This window comes from Acyrthosiphon pisum, chromosome X (assembly GCF_005508785.2).
Source record: "Acyrthosiphon pisum isolate AL4f chromosome X, pea_aphid_22Mar2018_4r6ur, whole genome shotgun sequence".
Taxonomy (NCBI): domain Eukaryota; kingdom Metazoa; phylum Arthropoda; class Insecta; order Hemiptera; family Aphididae; genus Acyrthosiphon; species Acyrthosiphon pisum.
In genome coordinates this window covers 110,712,686-110,733,817 of record NC_042493.1, presented here as the reverse complement: position 1 = coordinate 110,733,817, position 21,132 = coordinate 110,712,686, and the positions used below count along the sequence as shown (strand labels likewise).

General features: G+C 27.8%; 1 protein-coding gene across 1 annotated transcript; it reads left to right on the top strand.

Moving 5' to 3' along the window:
• Window positions 1-1,102: 1,102 nt before the first annotated feature.
• Window positions 1,103-7,865, top strand: LOC100160453 (E3 ubiquitin-protein ligase Topors-like). Its single transcript, XM_001943735.5, has 7 exons — window positions 1,103-1,315; window positions 2,539-2,666; window positions 3,366-3,484; window positions 3,911-4,010; window positions 6,690-7,011; window positions 7,078-7,289; window positions 7,414-7,865. The coding sequence occupies exons 1-7, from the start codon at window positions 1,103-1,105 to the stop codon at window positions 7,694-7,696; spliced, it is 1,377 nt and encodes a 458-aa protein (XP_001943770.2). The 3' UTR covers window positions 7,697-7,865.
• Window positions 7,866-21,132: the final 13,267 nt, after the last annotated feature.

Here is a 21,132-nt window from a genome sequence, read left to right as displayed (position 1 = left end):
TATGATATAATATAATTCATACTTAAAAAGAGATTGCTCCCACAGGACGTGTTACTCCAAAAAGGAGTTGAATAATCAGAATTTTGAAATCGTTTTTATTGTCTGTGCACAGAACAGCGAGAGAGTAGCCACGTGAACATCACTGTAAATAATTTATTATGTTTTTTCACGTTGGCGTCACTGCTGGATCACTGGTAAAAATCGTGGTACCGATAATCCTTATCATATTTCAAACGACTACAAGAAACGCGTTCGTGATTTTAGCGTTTAGTCACAACGACTAAACATTTTATTTTATTTTTGAAATGTTGTGTTTGATTTGCCATGTCTTTCGTAATTTTGAATTTTGAATGAGCAAACCTCGCGATTATTTTGAACTTCTTTCTGGTAATTTTTGTTAAAAATATCATTATTTTTTATTTCAATTGGTATAAACGTATATAAAAATTGCTTTCAGTCCTCTTACGTCCAAACAAGTTTTGGAGTTCTTGCCTTTGAACACGTGGACCGAGGTATGTTCATACATTATAATAGCTGTGCTTTTTACTTTTGAATGTTTGATATGGAGGGTATTTCATTAAATGTTTTGTTACAAATAAAACATACTATAAGAATTTTTTTAATCTGATGGTACTCTCAGTTAGCATTACTATTTCAATTATTATGCGATGATTATCCATGTTATCTATATTATATTTATGATTTACCACAATCAATAGGTATCTTTCATAATTGTGTTTTACAGGTACTATTATGTTCTCGTGGTTATACCCACAGTGGGAGGGGGAGATTAATACATCTTTTTTTCCAAAGGTATTTAAAAGAATTACCTTTAAATGAATAGTAATTTATTCTAATCTGTAGAATAATAATTAATTGTTTATAGAAAATCTTATTTCCAATTTAAGAAACTGCACTTTTTGGTTATCAATTATAATTCAGGAAGTACCAATTTCAATACTTTGCTAATTATGTTAATTTAACTATTAATGTAGGTACATTACTACATGTGTTAATGAAGTATCTACTTTATTTTTACTTTATTATCGAGACCAGAATAATTAAAATACTTTTAATTTAGAATTGAAATTTATGATTCAACATGTCAATAAACAGAAAATCCAAACCTAACGATGTAGTGGAGTCTTCGTCGGATGATGAAGAAACTATATCAACCATTAATACTAGACCTACTGAAAGCTCTTCAACACCAGATTCACAATGTTCAATTTGTCTTGATGAGTTAACTAATCCATGTAATACAAATTCATGTTTGCATTTATTTTGTTTTGAATGTTTACTACTATGGTCAAATGTAAGTTTAGTTAAACCTTAATAATTATTACCTAATTATTAAAAGTATGTAAGGTATGTATACAAGGGCGCCCGCAAAAATTTTCACCGGGGGGGGGGGGGGGCAAGGTGTATACATATATTCATAACATATTAGGTATAGTATTTTATAGTTTCATTACAAACTTAGTAAATAAACTGATGACACAATAATATGATTAACAGCATATTTTCATCAAAATATTATGAGACATCAAGAGCACTGAAAAAAAAAATCTTGTAAATCATTATTCATAATATTATAATATTAACTATCTAATTTTATAAAAATATTAAGATTATTGGTCATTAAATAAAAATTGCATGCGCCAAGGCTCCATATCAAATATTTTTATTATCATTGATCATCTACAGTATTTCTGTCGTCATCATTTTTTGATATTTAACAAACAAACATATCCATAAATGTATGTTTTCTTTTTGGTGGATTCATCTTAATTTAAATATGTTAAGGTTATAAAGTAACAAACTTGTTTTTGACTAGTAGGTACTTAGTTATCAATAAGGTTATGGATCATACAAATTTGAAATTATAATTCACATTTCACAAACCAAAATAAAATATAAATTTAATTGATAACTGTCAATCAGACTTTGGAATTTTAGATGCTTATGACTATAATGCTTTACCATGGCTGCGATAACACAGAACAATAATTGTATCACTAATATCTTAATGATTAAGCAATTATCGATCTATTGGGGCATGGCCCCTCCGCCCCCCCCCCCTTAGGCGCCCTTGTATGTATATCATATCATATAAAGATTGTCTTAAATAGACAGTTACTATAATATACAGTTTTTGTGGGAAGACATACTGTTTTTTTCCCATTTTAAATATGGAAGTCAAGTAAATTTAATTTTTCAAGACATTTATTTTAAATATTACTACTATACATTTTAATGAAAATTGAGTGTTATCTCGGTAATTTAAAATTGCTTAAATGAGTCAAAAATAGTTAAAAAGTAAAAAGATTGAACTTAAATTTAACTTACTTATAGAAAAATATCTGTTTTGTCATTTGGAGTCTTTATTTAGTGCAATCGAAAAAAATATAATATAATTTAATAATTTATTAACTTAATGCAGATAATATAAGAGTTAGTTAATAAATAAATATTAATTAGGAACTAATTGAAAAGTCTCAATAAAATCATTTATGTTTTTATTTGTTTATTATTTAGTCTGCACAGATTTGTCCATTATGTAGAAAAACTTTCAATTATATTTATCATTCATTTGATGATCTGGGCGCCCATGAAACATATGATGTTTCAATACACGTCCCTAGGTTATGGGACAGTCCAGAGTTGTAAGTAACACATTATTATAATTATTTTATGTATAATGCTTATAATTAAAATCTTTTTATTACTGTGTTGGTGGTTCTAGATCAATTGCATTTCTTACTAGAGTCCTTTTCAAACTTAATAGCAGTTGATGACAAATTTATAGAGCACGCTAGATATATACCTAAAGGAATTTAGTTTTTGTGTGTAAACGTTACCTAACATATAGTGTTTCAAATTGCGTAATGATATCTAGGGGTGGAGTAAGTGCCGCCTGTAAGTTTGGCAAGGACTCTAGAATTAGTTATTAATTATCAAGTAAAGATTATTTAACATCTTTTTACATGTACATATTCGGTGAAATTTAGATTATATAAAGCATATTATATATTTGTTTAAATTGAAATTCCTAGACTAAAAATGTGTAATACAGTTTTAATTATGTAATTTAAAAATATATACATAATATTTTTAATAATACTAATGATATTCACAAATGATTCATAGTCTGTTAAACTTATTTGCTCAAATGCATTATGTTAAATTTCCCAAACATTAACCGTCCCCATAATAATACCTATAAGTTGAATGATTTACCACTTGTATATTAAAATATTTATTTTCAAAAGTTTCCTACTATAATTTAAGCTAAAGTATATAATACATTTTTATGTTTTGTCTACAATGTTCAGTAAAATGAATGTTCTTTTGAATATTGACAGATCAATGGACCCAACTAGGTTCCTCTTAGAGAGTATGACAGGCCAGGATGGAATACTAAATGCTGATATCATTGGTCAAATTCTATCATATCATAATATTTCAGATACACCATTAATTGGTAATTATTATAATTTTGTTAAGTGAATGCCAATTCCATGTGTTGGCTACGTCTTGCAAATGTACAACATAGCAAAATGTATGATTTTAATAATATATTTGAATCTATTTGGTACTTTTAAAATTAGAATGAATTGAGTGATATATTAATTTTAAAGCTAGTTATAATCATTTTAAAATATACAAATAAATTAGTTTTAAAATTATCATAACTCGCTTTTTAATTTAAATGTAAATTAAAGCTTCTGAGGTGCCCTAAATCTTACATTTAAATTTTAAATCAGGTAAATTTTACTTTAATTTTAAAAATAATAGAGTAAAATGGTTACTGTAAACTTAAACTTTGCTATATTGTAAGTAAGATGGAGACAACACATGCATGGCATCCTCTTAGTTTATACATTTTAACATTTCCTTGAACTTTCAGGTACAGAAATGAGAACATATGTGTATACTAATAATGCGTGGGCTGATCCATTACCTGATTCAACTGGCCGTACTCTAGATAGTAGCCCAGCTTACTATAGGTAAAATTGAAAAAAATGTATCTTCTATTTAAATTTAAAATTTGAATCTTAAATAATATTATATAATACCTACTTTTAGCTATACTTTATATGTCTTCATTATTATTTCATATTCTTCAAATATTTTTGTAAATTAAATATGTATAAATACAAAATAATTCATGAGGACTTAAGTTAGGTTACTTATAGTAGCTTAGATGAATTTTTGACCTTGTCTAATTTCAATAGTAGCCTAGTAGGTTGATTGTTCGTGAAAAACATTATTTTTGCTAATTTAACTGTGGGTCAGAGACAGAAAACAAATGGCATACTGATTTTCTCTTAGACGTAATCGTAATTTCCAAAATAAATTACTGTATTTAATATTTATAATTTTTACAAATATGTTTTTGGGTTGGGTATTTTTGTTTTATAAACAAAATTGTTTCTAACTTATTTTGCGTAACACATCATTTATCTCCATAGGAATGAATAAAATGTAAAAATAACCTAATTCCCACTATGTATAGTATATAAAATTAATGGTTACTTATTGATATATTATGCTTATGTATGATACATACATTTTCTTAGGAATGGAAAATATCAAGTATAGTGCTACAACTAAGAAATTATTAAAATATTTAGGTTAATTCTAAGCTATTACCTATTTATATTATGCACCTATCCACACTGTTTTACAGTAAGGTGGTATTAACTTAAGTTAATAACAATAGTATAATATGATAGAAGTATAAACTATTACAATAATGAAATATTAGTAAATAATGCAATGGTGTTTTCCAAAAATTCAACCTACCATAATACTAATATTTAAATAAGTTACTTTAATAGCAATATTAAAAAAATTATAATGAAATATACTTGATAGATTTATCTTGGCTTACAGAACATCTTTGCTCAGAATTGTTTTTCGTATACAATAACATATCATAAAATACAAATTTAACACATCCATCACAGCGACCCACTTAACACCTACTGTACAGCAGAGCAGTATCCACTTGCCCACCTAATTTTTATAAGTTTATTTATTTATTTATTTATTTATTTTTTGACGCGCTTTGATTAAAAATGGTGTCTGGTTAGCTCACAACTCGTTAGGTTTTATAATCAATAGTTTACCTTCAAGATAAAAAAATTACAAATAATTTTAAATAAACAGTTTTTACAAATTCAATTTTAAAATTTAGTTTAATAACCCAAATGTAACAGATCCACTCCAGTTAGGTTTGATATAGTTAACTTTGTCTAAATGGCTGATGGAGTAGTTATTCTAATAGACACTAAAATTATGTTTGACCTGAGCATCATATACCCTAGATCCACGGTACTGACCTATTACCACTTTGCAAAAAATTTAGATTATTACAGTTAACTAATGTTTAGTGAAAATATGGAAATAGTTTAAAGCTACTCTGTTAGAATAAGATGACAATCCACCATGACTCATTGCTTAACTAGTTACTTATGTTGTGCAGTTCAGATCTGAAATGTTGGACAAAGCCCAGCCATTTGGCTTGTGTCTTATCATAGAATACTTATAAATTTTGCATCTCCCAATATTATGTTTGATCTTATTAAGACATACGCGCGGAGTGCAGTGGACAACAAAACAACTTACAGCGAGTGCGATCTAATTAAGACTGTTTATTATAATATGAAACAGCTATCGCAGTATCGCGCTATCGTCGATACCGATAACATAATAGTATAAATATTAATTAGGTAACATACATAACATTATTCCTCCTTAAAAATAATAATAATAATCTAATAACATTTTATAATTCAATTACTTTTGCTTTCACATTCTTATTATACTGAAACAACATATTATAATTGTACACATAATAATTACATAATAATATAATACATAATAATATAAACACAACAATAATAACTAATACATTATTATTATTTTTTTTTTTATTCACTCTGATGTGTTCCTTCGCTCAACATACTAGATTTAAATTTATTTATATGCACCATTTTCACACTTCCATTCAGCATCACTAAATACCTACATCCACTCAGTACTTTCATAATTTTACCTGGTAACCAATTTTGACATTTTACTTGTAAGTTTTTTACTAACACTTCTACAACATTTTTGATCATACTATACCTGGGTGGTTTTTATGTAAAATATTTAACACTTGCTGCCTTAATATATTTGGAACTACAACTCTATTTCCTATAATTTTACATTCCTTTTCAATTGATAACTCGGACCTCCTACGAAAATAATATTTAGTTACCATATTATGGTTCTGACTCGTTTTTATAATTTTTATCGCCAACCCAACCAGACTTAACCTGCTTACAAACTATTTTTAAAACAGCGTCTTCACTTGTTTCCTTTGCTATTTCGTGAAACGTTAATGGTAACTGTTCAACTAACATTATTGAACCTAAATCTTCATCAATATTTCTCTCTATAGGTAATCTCGATAGTGCATCAGCATTATTTATATTTGACCCCTTTCTATATTTAAATTCATAATCATAACCCGATAATATTATAGTCAATCTCTGACGAAGCTATCGCAGTATCGCGCTATCGTCGATACCGATTACGTAATAGTATAAATATTAATTAGGTAACATACATAACACCCAGGAAACATTTTTGCTTATAATTTATGTTTGATACAGTGCATATTTTTATTCTTTCAGAGCTGATCCAATGCAAACGAGCAGATTGTATATATTCATCCTTAGAGATATTATTGCCGTAAGGGAATCTCTAAGAGTAGGGGGTCAGACCATGCCTCTCCCGAACTTAACAGATGTATTTATGACAAATTATATAATGCAATTACTCTTTACTCATGAAATAAGCCAGTTACATTACCTTGACGTCTTAAGGTCTATTCTGGATTTGCATGCAGTTCAATTTTTTCATGAATTATATAATTTCGCTAGTAGTCCTTATGACATTAGAGAATATGATCTCAATGTTACTTTTACTTTTCGGCTGTATTATAGAGAATTGACTGTAAAGTAAACAAAATATTGCAAATAATGAGTTATTGTTAATATAAATGTATGTACATTTTCTTAGGAACCATTGCCAAGTGAAACTAGTGTACTGAATTCTGATAACGAAGAAGTTCAAACGCCAATGATAATTACCAATGTTAGTTCTAGCACCAATGACTCTGATGTAATTCAAAGTCACTCCTTCCGTTCTATCGAACCACTTATTTCTGCCTCTATAGACCAACCATCTACATCAACTGGAATTCAAGACTGTTTAAATCGACCAAACAATAGGTAACATAATTATAGTGTATACATTGTATATATATCAACATATAATTGTATTTTTTGTCCATTTGAATTGATATAATGTAAGGAGATGAAGAATATTCTCACTAACTGTTAATTATTCTTCTAGTTTTCAATCTGTAGATGGTGGTTCATTTCCATATTCATCTCATCTAAAAAGGCGGAGTTCTAACCAAGATTCTTCGTCGGATAATGATGATTCAATAATTTCTACTCGTGGTTCTAAAACTGCACATATAAAATCTCGTGATATTAAAAAGGAAAAAAAGAAAAAAAGAAAATTAAAAAAAAAAATTAACACTAATGATTCAGGGTCTGAAATCCCCAGTACCAACAGAAATCGTTCATATTCAGAATCATCCTCAACGTCGGGAGAAACAGATACCAATTAGCAGCTATGTTTATTAGTAATTTGTAGTAAACTTTTTTTAACTTTACTTAATGTATCAACTTATTCAGAATCTATTGTATTATATTTTAAAGTAATTTGACACAGTAAACATTTTTTTATTGACAGTAATTTGAAAAAAAAACAAAAAAATAAATTCCCAAATTTCAAGTGTATATAAATATCTCAAAAACAATCAAAATATTTTTAAAATTTTATCATGAGCAAAAATTCTAGAATAAACTTTTTGTAACCTAACCAGATATGGCAAATAAGTTATATACTTATATCACATTGTCATTATATGAAATATGTCTTGAATTAATACTATTTATGTAATTTTATACCTATAGATAGATTTGTCTAAACCGCTTTTTTATGATGTAAAACACTATACAAGTGCAAATGTAAATAAATATTGTATATTTCATTAATAATTGTAACAGACAACCATTCAAACAAGCGAGGTGTTGAAAAAACAGTATATTTATACCAATGTACGAGCTTGGTTATAACAAACCACAAGTTACCTATATACCAAGAATGTTGCAATAAATTTTATAATTTACTTTTGATACCATATATTTAAAAAATGTAGAGCTCCTATAATAATATATGAAACTTCTTTATTATGAAGAAATAATGAGAAATATAACAAACAAATAGTAAAACTAAGTATAGTATTTTCCTCCCGAATAAATGTGTTAGAATAGCTTGGATATTTCAATATTTGTCTGTGTAGTTACATATTATTGTACCCTGTAGTGTATCTAATTCATTAATTTTCAGTTGCATTATAATTGCATTCATCTTATTCATGATAATTAATTGTATACGGTCAGAATAAATATGTAACTTGTCGTTCATTTTAAATCTAAACATTTTAAAACAATTCTCATATATTTTATACAGTGCAAAAATATAAATTATTACATGTACCATCAAATGTTGGCCAAAATTACACTAAATATGACCAATAAAATAGAAAACACATAAATATGCCAAAAAGTCAAAAGCTTCTAAATATCTAGAATAAAACTGCACATATAACTTGAAACGGATTTTTATGTTATTCATTATTAAAATCTATGATTTAACAAGATTGATATGCAAATGCATGAACTTGCGAGCACTGTTAATATGTATAATTGCAAAAAATGCAAAAATTGTAAAAAGTCAATAAAAGTTTTAAAAAGAATTATATCATAGCATACAAGCGTTGTTTCTTTGAAATAAAAAAAATATGCAAGTATAATAAAAAATCATATTATTAAATTATTTCTAAAAAATGCAAATTGATAGATATAGACTAATTAGTTTTAAAGAATGTACCCTGTATTCAGGATGGACATTTTCTTATTCCATTTAGGAGGTAGTAAATGTATATTTAAATATTATTATAGGGTATTAATTGTATTAAAAAAATTAATATATTTACATCATACATTTTAATTATTATGATAACCTTCTGTTAAATTAGTTATTAGGTTCAGTTCAAAAATGTATAATGTATTGATATATATTGTATCAATCAGTCGGAAAATAATAGTAAATATACAAAAAAAAAACCGGGTAAGTGGATGTCGCTCTGCTGTACAGTAGGTTGCAAGTGGGTAGATATATAATGTATTGTATTCAACTTGGATTCAGTGATATTATAATAACACTAGCCGAATAATCCGGAGTTGCCCGGTAAAAAGTTTTGATTAACTAACTCCTTTTGGGTATAATTTGCTGTGCATATGGAAGCCAAATCATCTAATATTTTAATTTTTAGCCATCCCGCGTGGCATTGCCTGTGAGACTCGCTTTCAAAGAAATTAGTGAGATGGGTGAGCTTGTTTCTGTTGGCACATTTTATCAATATTGGGTTCTAATTTAATTAAATACAATCTTAAATTATATTTACATTTAACATAAGTTAAACTTTAAAAACCTCTTTCATATAAATAAGTGTTGGAAAATCCAACAAGCAATTTGACAGCAATGCTAGACAGTTCTTTTTGTTCCTCTCCAATAATAACGACACGTTCGTGGTAACGACGCAAGATTTTTTTATCCGAGCGTAGACGCGCCACGCGCAGACACCTAGCTTAACGTCGCGCTTTTCTAATTATTTACTCTACTGTCTCCTACTCTAGTGGGATTATATGGTAGCTATCGTTTTAATTTAAAATTCACAAATGTTACCTCGGATTTTAGAATATTTTTCTTTATTTTAATTTAAAGGTTTGATGGCCAGATTTGTACCCCTCAAAAAATTAGCCATGGTCTAATTTTCTAAACATTAGTAAATAACAATAATAAAGTGACATTAAAAATATATAAGCAGCATAATATTATGGGCAAGTACATTTCATAATTGATCATTAAATATTCACCGTTTGACCGTAGGAACAGTTTACAATTAGAAATTTGTCTTCGATGAAATAACGTTTATTCGTTTCCAATATTACAGCAGTCGATTCCATGTCTTTAGGCACTTGATTGATTCAAACAATATAATATTTAAAAATAGGTAGGAAAATAAGTGGATTTATATGATTTATATATATAATATATAAGTAGGTACGTCATGTTACACATAGAACAATTTAAAATCTGAACAATTTTATTATACAATTAATAACAACGGAAAAATGGATTATATAGGTGTAATTAGATGGTAGCCGGTAGGTACCTCCTAAATTATTGTATTCCAAACAACACTATAAAAAATAGTTGACATAAAAACATTTCAGACATAACTGGTAACATTGACAATACATTATAAATAGGTATATTTAAATTATTACTATTACCAAACGAGACGGTTATTAAAATATTATTTTAATATATTATTATTATCGGCAACTGGCGGGCGGACTCGCAGTCATTGTATGACGGTCGACGCGACGGACTGATGGAAATTAATTTGAAAACTTCCATGTTCTGCACAATCCACACGAATTTTAAAGATTTAATTACTTAATTCTTATCGTTCTCGTCAGTTTATGTAGACGAATTTATCAATAATAATTAGAGCCAGAAGATAATAATTCGGAATAAATTATAAATTATAAAACGATATAGGTAATGACTTCGGACGAAATGGTCGAGATAACTCTGCGATCTTCTGCATAATATACCAACAATTTTGAACAATCTACCTAATATCATGGGTAAATAGTATTTTGAGTTATTACAAACAGCATATAATACTACAATAGCACAATAGATATGATTATATTTCCTTGTAAATCGTAATCATTAATTATCGGCCAAAGGTTGTAGTTATTTTAATCACTCACATTGATTAGTCACTACGTCTTACGTGGTCTTACTCATTTTTTGTTAGTATTTTACACAAATATTATGGAAATTCAATATATTATTTTTTGTATATTATACAAATACAATAAAATATAATTCGTAAACTTATTGAATTGAAATATAATATTCACAAATCAGACCAATACAGACTTCCAGACGTACCTACAGTAGTTTTACCTAGAATGAGTAGAGTACTTAATGATACTTACGTGGAACCTTGTTTTAAATTTTGAATCTTTAGCTATAAAAGTTGAACATTTTATACATTTTAAATTTGATAAGTGTTGTCAAATGTCAAACTTTATATGCATATAAAAAAAAATTCTGCCCATGTATTTTAAATATTTTTCAACTACTATTTTAACAATATATCAGAAGCTTTGAAAAAATGAACATATGATATAAATTTCAGATGTTTACGGTTGTTCGTTATTACTTATTAAATTACAACAAAATAAGAAAAACGCTATTTGTGAACTAAATTGAGTGAATATCCAATGTTGTAAAAATTTGAACTTGAAACACTCATAAAAATTTAATTTGACTTTCTTACAGACATTTATTATATTATTTTTTAATAACGGTAGATAACCCTATAAGGTATCTTGTGTTACATTTTTAAATCATACATTTTTTATGAATTTCTAACTAAAAAATGTTCGTGATTTGTACGTATTATTGTCAAGATTTGAACTTTAAATGCTTGTAAAAAAAAAATTGTAGTTATTGATTTTTAGAAATTTTCAAATGTCATTGTATTAATATATTAGGAGCCTTGTATTAAATTTTCAAGCTTTTTGACCCGGCACATAACATTTTTTACAAAATAAAAGCTTTTTAACCCAACAAATATAATGTTTTTGACATATATGTAAAAAAAAATAAAAATTTTAAACTTAATATGTCCAAACAGTTCAATTCAAAATATATTGAAAATATTATCATGTATAGAAAATGTGAATATAATCAACTTTGAAAATGTATATCAACTAGATTCACTTACCCATCGAACAAGATACTAAAGTGAAAAATTCTACCATTATTTCAACTACTAATCATGTACACAGACACAAAAAAACCACACATCATTGTAAAATCAATACATTCTTTGCTCCTCTCAGAATCTAATATTGATCTTTTATCATTGCTCATTACTTATTTAGCAAAATATTTTACATAGGGCCAGTTTTACAGTCTGTGATTAAACTCATGATAAATGTACAGTTTACAAATACCTACATAAAAAATATTTCCAATTTAAATTTTAGAATAGTAATTTATAAATTTAAATAAAATATGATGACAATCATTTAAAATATTTGTAGTTTAATTTGTAATGGTTATTCATTTTAAATAATTGTAAGAAATAAAAAAATAACAAACTCATTACAATCTCCATTGAATATAAACAAATTAATTTGCCCAAATAGACCAATGGGAATTCTAAGTCCACCTCAAACCATTGACCAATGGGACTATTATTTACCGCGGTCATCGAACATTTATACATTTAAAAAAACTTTGTTTTTGTTTTGAAATTCTTCAAAAAAATACAAAATTATTATTGGGCAAAAAAATCACACTTTTATTATATTCAACAATGCTTGGTATAGAAAGGATTAAATATATTAAAGATTATTAAAAATATATATAATATATTATTATGTTCCAACCGTTGCAAAGATAATTCCTTTGTTTAATAAAAATCTATATAATTTTTAAATCAAACTACTAATAAATAAGTCCCTTATTTTTGTCCAGTCACTAATGTCGTTTTGATGATTAATTGATACTTGATAGCGTTTTCGGGGGCCTTAAGGGGCCTCACTATGGCTTTCACTTAGGGACAACAGTCAAGCAATTTCTAATCTGGTCGTCGTGTGCTGCCGCCCGGGATCTACCAATGTGTCGGTCGTAAATGATTATTAGTGAAAGTGCGATTCAACGCTGAATGCTATAATATCAATAGACAATAAAGTACGAATTTTACGGAAACTAATTATTGGTTTTACAAATTAAAGTTACATAGTTAACACTTAACGTAGTCTGGTTTTAAATCTGTTACTAGATTTGGATTCAACAGAAAAATGTCTATAGATCTATGGACATTTTTCTGCATTGAATTTCAGTGGCTAAGAAATTCCTTCGAGTCATCGACAATTTGACTTATGGATATTCGAGTTATCGAGGTTCTATTAGTATATTTAGAGAGCACAACTTCATTACCAACCATTCATGACAATGGCCAATAGGATTGCAGTAGGTACATAATAATCTATAGTATAGGTACCTGTTTTTGCTATAGCCTCTTTACCAGGCCACCGTTTAATGTACCCATGCAGTTTTTATATAAGTTATAACTTTACAAGTAGGTACTTAAGTACTTTACGAATGGACAACTCCCAATAGCGGACGTTTTCTTGGGACTCAACAGTCATTTTACACACACCTATATTACAATGACTTACTCCTCGACGACGAGGCATTATCGACATTCGACATCTCCTATAGGTATACTGTACAGAAGAGAGGTTACCACTTTTATTTTTTTTACCGCACGATATAGAGTCTATTTTATAGGTATTATAGACGGTATTCGTTATCTATACCTATTATCGGAAGAATTCGTTTCAAAAAATGTTTTGTACTGGTATACCTATAGGTACCAATGATGGGCGACTCAAGAGTGCCAATTTTGAATGTGCGAAAATCTAGCGGACTAGAGAACATAGAAAGAAATAAAAACCTTATGTTAACTATACCCCTATTAATAATGTAATATTATTATTTACATTTAATAGTTCAATACTAGATAAGAATTTATATCTACGTTTTACGATAGACATTATACCGATTTTAATAATTTTATAAATATAATAAAATAAAATACAGAAAAATCTTAACATTTTATATATTTTTTAAAGTAAATTGAAATGTAGCACGGGCCAGTGAAAACTGGCACGCGGGCCGCCAGTTGCCCCTTTCTGCTATAAACCATACAATTATTAGACGTTACGAAGTCGAAGACACATTTATAAATGTATTATTATTTAATTATCACTGAATTCAATTTTAACACAAAAATTGTAGCTTGAGATGATTTTGGTATTTTTTAGAATTTTCATTTACACTATTATTTATGACTATAATAAGGCTGAAAATTCAATGCCATAATAAATGTATATTTTTTATTTTATACACACTGCAGTGGCATTTTTTGGGTAAGCGTGTATAATATGTATTCAACCTACTATAAATTGTATTCACCTAAGTTTTATTTCAAACTTTTTTGGTGAATAACACTTTTGGAAAAGGTAGCAATAGACGCTGTCTCTTCCAGCACTCGTTATTGTGGTCAGTCGATAAAGATTAAAGAGTAAGGCTTTATTTAGGTTAAAGGGATCTCACCCTCGAACATCAAGTGGGTAACCTACTCGTTATCATGGTCTGCAGTTATTCGAGAGTATAGTGACCTTAGAGTTATAGAGTATAAATCTTGTGGGACTTTGTTAAATTACCTATCCATTTGTGCAGTAGGTACTCGTTATCGTGATCACCGAAAGCAGAATTCAAATAAACTTTTACCACAGGTGTCGAAATTTACTCGTTGGACGGTTTTGGAATCGGAAACCGAAATGTATCTGTTATATACGCCAAGCCAAAACTTAACGACGATATAAACATTTCTGTTATTTTCTCGATAAAATAATTTTATAAATAGATATATTTTAGTAGATTAGATAGGCATTCATTTATCTGACCTTAAATTGTTATTTGATATAAAAAAAAAAATTATATTTGTTAAATTGATAATTATTGGGATGTGCTGGTATAGTTTAAATATTCAATAATCATGTAAAGCAGGGCTTGAAACCGTAAATATTTTTTCCGATTTCAATTTCGGTTTCAATTATCGGTATTTATTTTGTCCGATTTTGATTTCGGTTAAGATTACTTGGTAATGGTTTTTTCGATTTTATTTTCGGTTCCTGTATCGATTTTGCTTTTTATCGGTTTTAACCGGTATTCAAAATTGGTATCAAATATCGGTTTTAAGCATTTATGTTAAGTAAAATAAGTAGGTAGGTATTCACAAGATCATTTTCTTTTTTCATTATAATATAAATAATTATAATCATAATATCGATCAAATTAAAAACATGAGAAACTAAAAAAAGAACAATTTTGAATGCCATCCTAGTATACACATACTATATATTACTTATATTTAATATTCATATTATTATAGGTATAAATGTTAAATTGTGTACAAAATTTGGTCTTCGAGGGGGGTAATGATCCCCCCCATCATCCTCGACAACGCCACCACCATAGATACGCAACTGCAGTGACTTACTCCTCAACGAAGAGGCACACTCAACACCTTCATAATATACTGTGCAGCAGAGCTGCGGTTACCCACTTTTATTTTTCGTTACCACATGGTATAGACGGTATACGTACATTCGTCACCTAGCTTATCGTAAAATACGTATTATAGAACGGTACTATTAGCCCGTACGAAGTACGAACTAGAAAATAATTATTTTCAACCGACAACGATGGTATTATATTTTATGGACTACGCTAATAGGTATTATAATATCATTATTGTATTATACCGGACCCGGATGTGCCTTTGTCATAGGGTCCGAACGGTGCCAGAAATTAGCGACATAATCGAACGTGTAGGCGCATGCGCACGCGACTAATTGTTATCCCCTCAGGCCGTGGCGCCCACACGCATTTCATCTAGACGCCGAACACGATCTCCATACGTGGTACTCGACGGTAGCTGGATCATTTGGTTTTCGATCTTTGACTCTCAAGCACTCCGAAGTGAAGTTTCGGCCATTTCACCTCCATCGCTCGTAAGTATGATAATATTATTTAACGTAATCATAATTATTATAATCAACATGATATTGATATTGTTAAGAATGTTATGATATTATACTATTATTATTAGTTATACACTTATACCTATTTGTTAAATAAGATTAGAATATAACAAGCGTTTTTTTCTATTAAATTTATTTATTTGTTTATAATACCTATACCGAGGCATCTACTTTTGGCGTTTGTGAATTCTAATTTAAATTAGGTACCTATTTTTTAACGTATTATTTTCTAATTTATTTGTTTTTAGATATTATTTAAATACGTTGTTTTTAAATACCTTTTTTTCCCCCTGTTTGAACCGACGACGCCACGGGAACTGTTTCCGCAATGCTTCCGCGACGCCGCCATAACGTTTTTAAATACCTAGCTTATAAAATTAAAACTTTCGTTATAAACACCAACTATCGTCGATCTCGCCTACTATTGGTATACAATTATTAGAATATAACATCGAAAATAAGTTTTGATGGTGTTTCGCTTAATAAAAGTATTATATTTGGTACTTTTCGGTTATAGCGACTACCAATCATAGGAAATACGATGGTATAGAGCTTATATACTGTAGTCTCAAATTCGATTAGTTTGCAGGGGGATGGAGCTCCTCTACTATTTTTATATTTTCTTTGCGTACCCCGACTTTTTTTTAATTTGGATGGGGGGACGGTACAAACTAATGCCCAAAAAATGTATTAAAATTTGGAATGGATTTAAATTGTTGTCAAAGATACAAATATATAATACCTAATGAATTTTAAATTTTTTGGTATAAAAAATATTTTTCAACATTTATATGGTTTTGTTGTTTTGACTAGTAGGTAGTTTTCAACCTTTTTGAACGAAGCCATTGTTTTTACTTTGCAATGACAAATTTAAATTATTAAACAAGTCGTTTTTTAATTTGTATAATAATGTTTCATAAAAGTGTTGGTACCTATATAATACAATGATATAGATTAGAGTTTCTGGAATTTACTTCGGGCACTCGTGAACAAGTCGCTTACATTAATTTGTATACCTAATGCATGAAATAATAGTTGGTATACTAAATCCGTTAAATCAAATAACGACGATCAACACTTATTAGGTACCTATAGGCTATTGCAAGCACTAGGAATCCGCGCCCCCTGAACCTTTTGCTAGGTACCTCCAAATATATGTCATTCAAAATTAGTTAATAATAAGGCCACCAAGCAATGAAACACGTAGTAATATTCCTGTCCATAAATATATTTATATTATATTATATTAAAACTGTATATTAAACGTTTATAATAAACGGTTTATTTTAATTTTGTATGCGGCCCTCAATGAAAAACTGATAATAAATATGGCCCATGTAAGTATAATAGAAGGTAATCTAACCTATAGTAATGGTATATTTTTCTCGAGAACCATCGAATTGCTAACGCGATAAATTTACCTATTATTATGGTTGGCTACAAGAAAAACTTGAGTGGAGAGCCTATACAGTTTTCGGGGCTTACCAGTACCAGAATTTGCTACTTGTCTTTTAATAGTTTATTTAGGTATAATATTAATTTTTATGTATTTGTACTGTGTACTATCTTCCCTCGTGAGTGTTATTTTTGATATAAATAAATAAATAAACGATGTATTTACTATGCGTTTGATAGGCGCGACTGCAATATATAGGTACCAATATTATTATTTATCACGATCATGTTACCTAATGTTTTTTTTAAGAAATTTATTCGTTTTTACGATTACATTTTTCTTTGATCTGGGAATACTCTTAAGATAGGGGTTAAAATGAATTAGCACACATGTGTAAAAACTAAAAAATATAATCTGATTAGTGATTTGGTTTTTTGAATCAGCCTTTTTTGTATTTCATCAAATTCAACTTGAAATCACGTGGAAAAATACTTATTATGTTATATAATATGCTTAGTGACACGCAGATGAGTCATTACCGTTTTTCGTTTGTTGGTTCTGTAATGTTATCAGACCATTTTTAAATCGTAATCGTGCCTGTATAATATATTGTAGCAGTATATTGTATGTAGCTAGTAATTAGTAGGTACAGAGTATAAAATATTACGTCATAGGCAGACGATATGATTTGAACTAATTTAACCGCTATTTGAGTGTAATTATTTTTAGCGTCTTTAGTGATTTCTTATTGACTCGCGGCTGAACGATTATGACTTTTTGTAAATGTCGTGTGAACTGTGGTCGTAATTTGTATAAACGATATCATTCTGCCATTTAAAAATAATTTTTTTACTACTAACTATATTGTTCTTTATAATGCAATATTATATTAGATACTGCAATAACCACTAATAGGTTCATTTTAGATTCTGAGTGGAACGATTAATGTATTGATTTTACAATGATGTGTGTTTTTTTTTTATTTTTTTCTATGTCTGTGTACACGATAAGTAGTCGAAATAATACTTCAATTTTCAACTTCAGTATCTTTTTCGATTGGAAAGTGAATATCGTTGGTGCATTGGGGATGTCAAAATTTAAAATTCCCAGTAATTTTCAATAGCGCCAAGAAAAACCAAAGAAAAATTAAGGAAAACGGGAATTTTTACGCAAAGTCGATTTTTCACAAAATTGAATTTGGTTTTTGGTGTAACTTTAAAAAAAATGACCGTAGATACATGAAATTTTCACTGGTTGTTTATATTTCCATTTTCTATACATGATACAATTTTCAAAATATTTTGATTTATATTGAGCTGTTTCCGGACAATTTCAGTTTCCAATTTAATTAGTTTTTTTTTCTATGAATGTCAATAAAACTTTATTTTTTGAGTAAAAATACTTGAAAATTTAATACAGGCTCCTACTATATTGTTACAATGAGATTTGAAAAATATTAAAAATCCTTAGTCACAGTTTTTTTTTATTAGCATTTAAAGTTCAAAAATTGACAAAATATGTAAAAATCACGAAAATTAGTAAATTATTTTAAGTTAATAATTCGTAAAAATTTTTCTTTTTAGAACTAAGATTTTAAAATGTAATACAAGATTCCTTATAGGATAATCTACCTTTATCTAAAAAAAAATATCTATAAGAAACTCAAATTAAATTTTATGAGTGTTTGAAATTCATATTTTTACAACATTTGATATTTACTCGATTTCTTACGTAACAATTTTCTTATTTATTGTAATTAAAAAACGAATGACTGTAGATACTTTAAAATTTCACTGAATGTTTATATTAGAATTTTCTATATACGATAAAATTTTGAAAATCATTTGACTCTTTTTGAGCTGCTTACGGACACTGTGATTTTTAAATTTTTTAAATTTATTTTTCTATAAATATGAATAAAATTTTATTTGTTTGGTAAAAATGCGTGAAAATTTAATGCAAGGCTCCTGATATATTGTGACAATAGCAATTGTAAAATATTAAAAATACATAGGCACAAATTTTTTTTATAAGCATTTGTAGTTGAAATTTTGACAAAATTTATCAAATTTAAAATTGAATAATTATTTTGTAGTTAAAAATTTATAAAATGTTCAACTTTTATATCTAAGGATTGAAAATTTAAAACAAGATTTCACGTAAATATTTAATTCTGTTACCAAAAATTCTAAGAAATACATAAGCACAGTTTATTTTTATAGTCATTTTAAGTTCAAATTTGGACAAAATTACATATTAAAAAACCTGGAATAACTATTTAAGTTATTTTGTTGTGATTGTATAATATTACTTGTGGGTACTTGAAACTTTTAAAGTATACTATATAATATATTATATATCTATGATAGTACCACGGTTTGTTGTTGATGTATAACGCGTTACCTAATGGATATTGTGATATGATTAATTTGGAATTTATTGTTGATACCTATAGACTGACAAACCGTCTCTGCTCAGAATCGTTTTTCTTATACAGTGATATTATATCATTGAATTCAAATTTAATACTATTCATTATACAGTGACCCACTTGTAACCTACTGTACAGCAGAGGGACATCCACTTACCCACCTTTTTTTTTTTTAATTAAATTTATTTCTAATCACAAATTATATCAAGATTGGTTGCATGACTTTAAAATATTAATTTACTCTAAAATTGTATTAAAAAAAAAATTGACCTATAATAGGTACTTATAATAAATTCCAAATTAATAATATCACAATACTTATAACATGTCATACTTCAACCACAAACCATGATACCATCATAGACCATATTATTGTCGTAGACGATAAACCATAATGTCGATAAAATCAAATTTATTAGTTAGGTAAAGTAGTGGTTATTTATATTGATAACTTATAATATTTGATGGTATATTAAAACAATACACTATCAGTAGTTGTGGGCGAGTGAAACGTCCAGAAGAAGTACATATTTTTATATTCATTTTATATTTTTATAATAATATTATATCTGTGGTTATGACTTGTAAATATTTGTCTCGTTATGATGTTTATTTTTAGGTGCACGTATTTTCATGCTAATTTTATTAGTAAAAAATATTTAACTGTACATTTACCAAGCTTACAATTACTTCTATATATTTATTCATGATAATATTTTTATTTAATTTGTCCTGTTATGTGTTGTTACTTGTTTGTATGTAAATGTGTAATGACATATAAATAATGTAAAAGACGAATCAAATCCTGGATTATTTTTCTATATTTTCACTAAACTATAAACATGTGTAAACATTTGTATGTAAGTTTTAGAAGTATTGTAACTCTTGTCTCTTATTTAAGATTATTGATATATTAAATTATTTTATAGATTATTATGTTATTATGTATTATCATTTATTTAGATTCAGTAAATGAAAACATTATATCATTGATGGAGAATATGCAAGTATAACAAATAATTTTCCTGAATTATTCCTGCTGATGTTAAAATCTGTAGATTATTTTAGTCAACATTTTAACATTTCAAATTGGTATTACTTAACTGTGTTAACTGTGGAGCTATTTCAACTAAATTTTACCGGATTCAAATTAATATTAATCGAACAATCAACTATTGAAAATTTGCTGATTTTAATAATTATAATATTTATTACATTTCATACAATCAATAGTGGATTGAAACATCATAAATACACGTACCTTCATAATAATATCGTATGGCCAATACCTATTGACATATTTTAATAGGGGGCTGCAGCAGGTGAAAAAAAGTGACTTTTAGACCAATAAGCTAGAACAAAAACTGGAAAAATTTTGGTTTGACGGATTTTAATTTTGA

Bases quoted from the DNA above. Each gene is read 5' to 3' on its own strand.
- LOC100160453 (XM_001943735.5), top strand. From the start codon at position 1,103: ATGTCAATAAACAGAAAATCCAAACCTAACGATGTAGTGGAGTCTTCG. The intron at 4,011-6,689 runs GTAAAATTGAAA...TTATTCTTTCAG, and splicing joins AGTAGCCCAGCTTACTATAG to AGCTGATCCAATGCAAACGA. The intron at 7,012-7,077 runs GTAAAGTAAACA...ACATTTTCTTAG, and splicing joins TGTATTATAGAGAATTGACT to GAACCATTGCCAAGTGAAAC.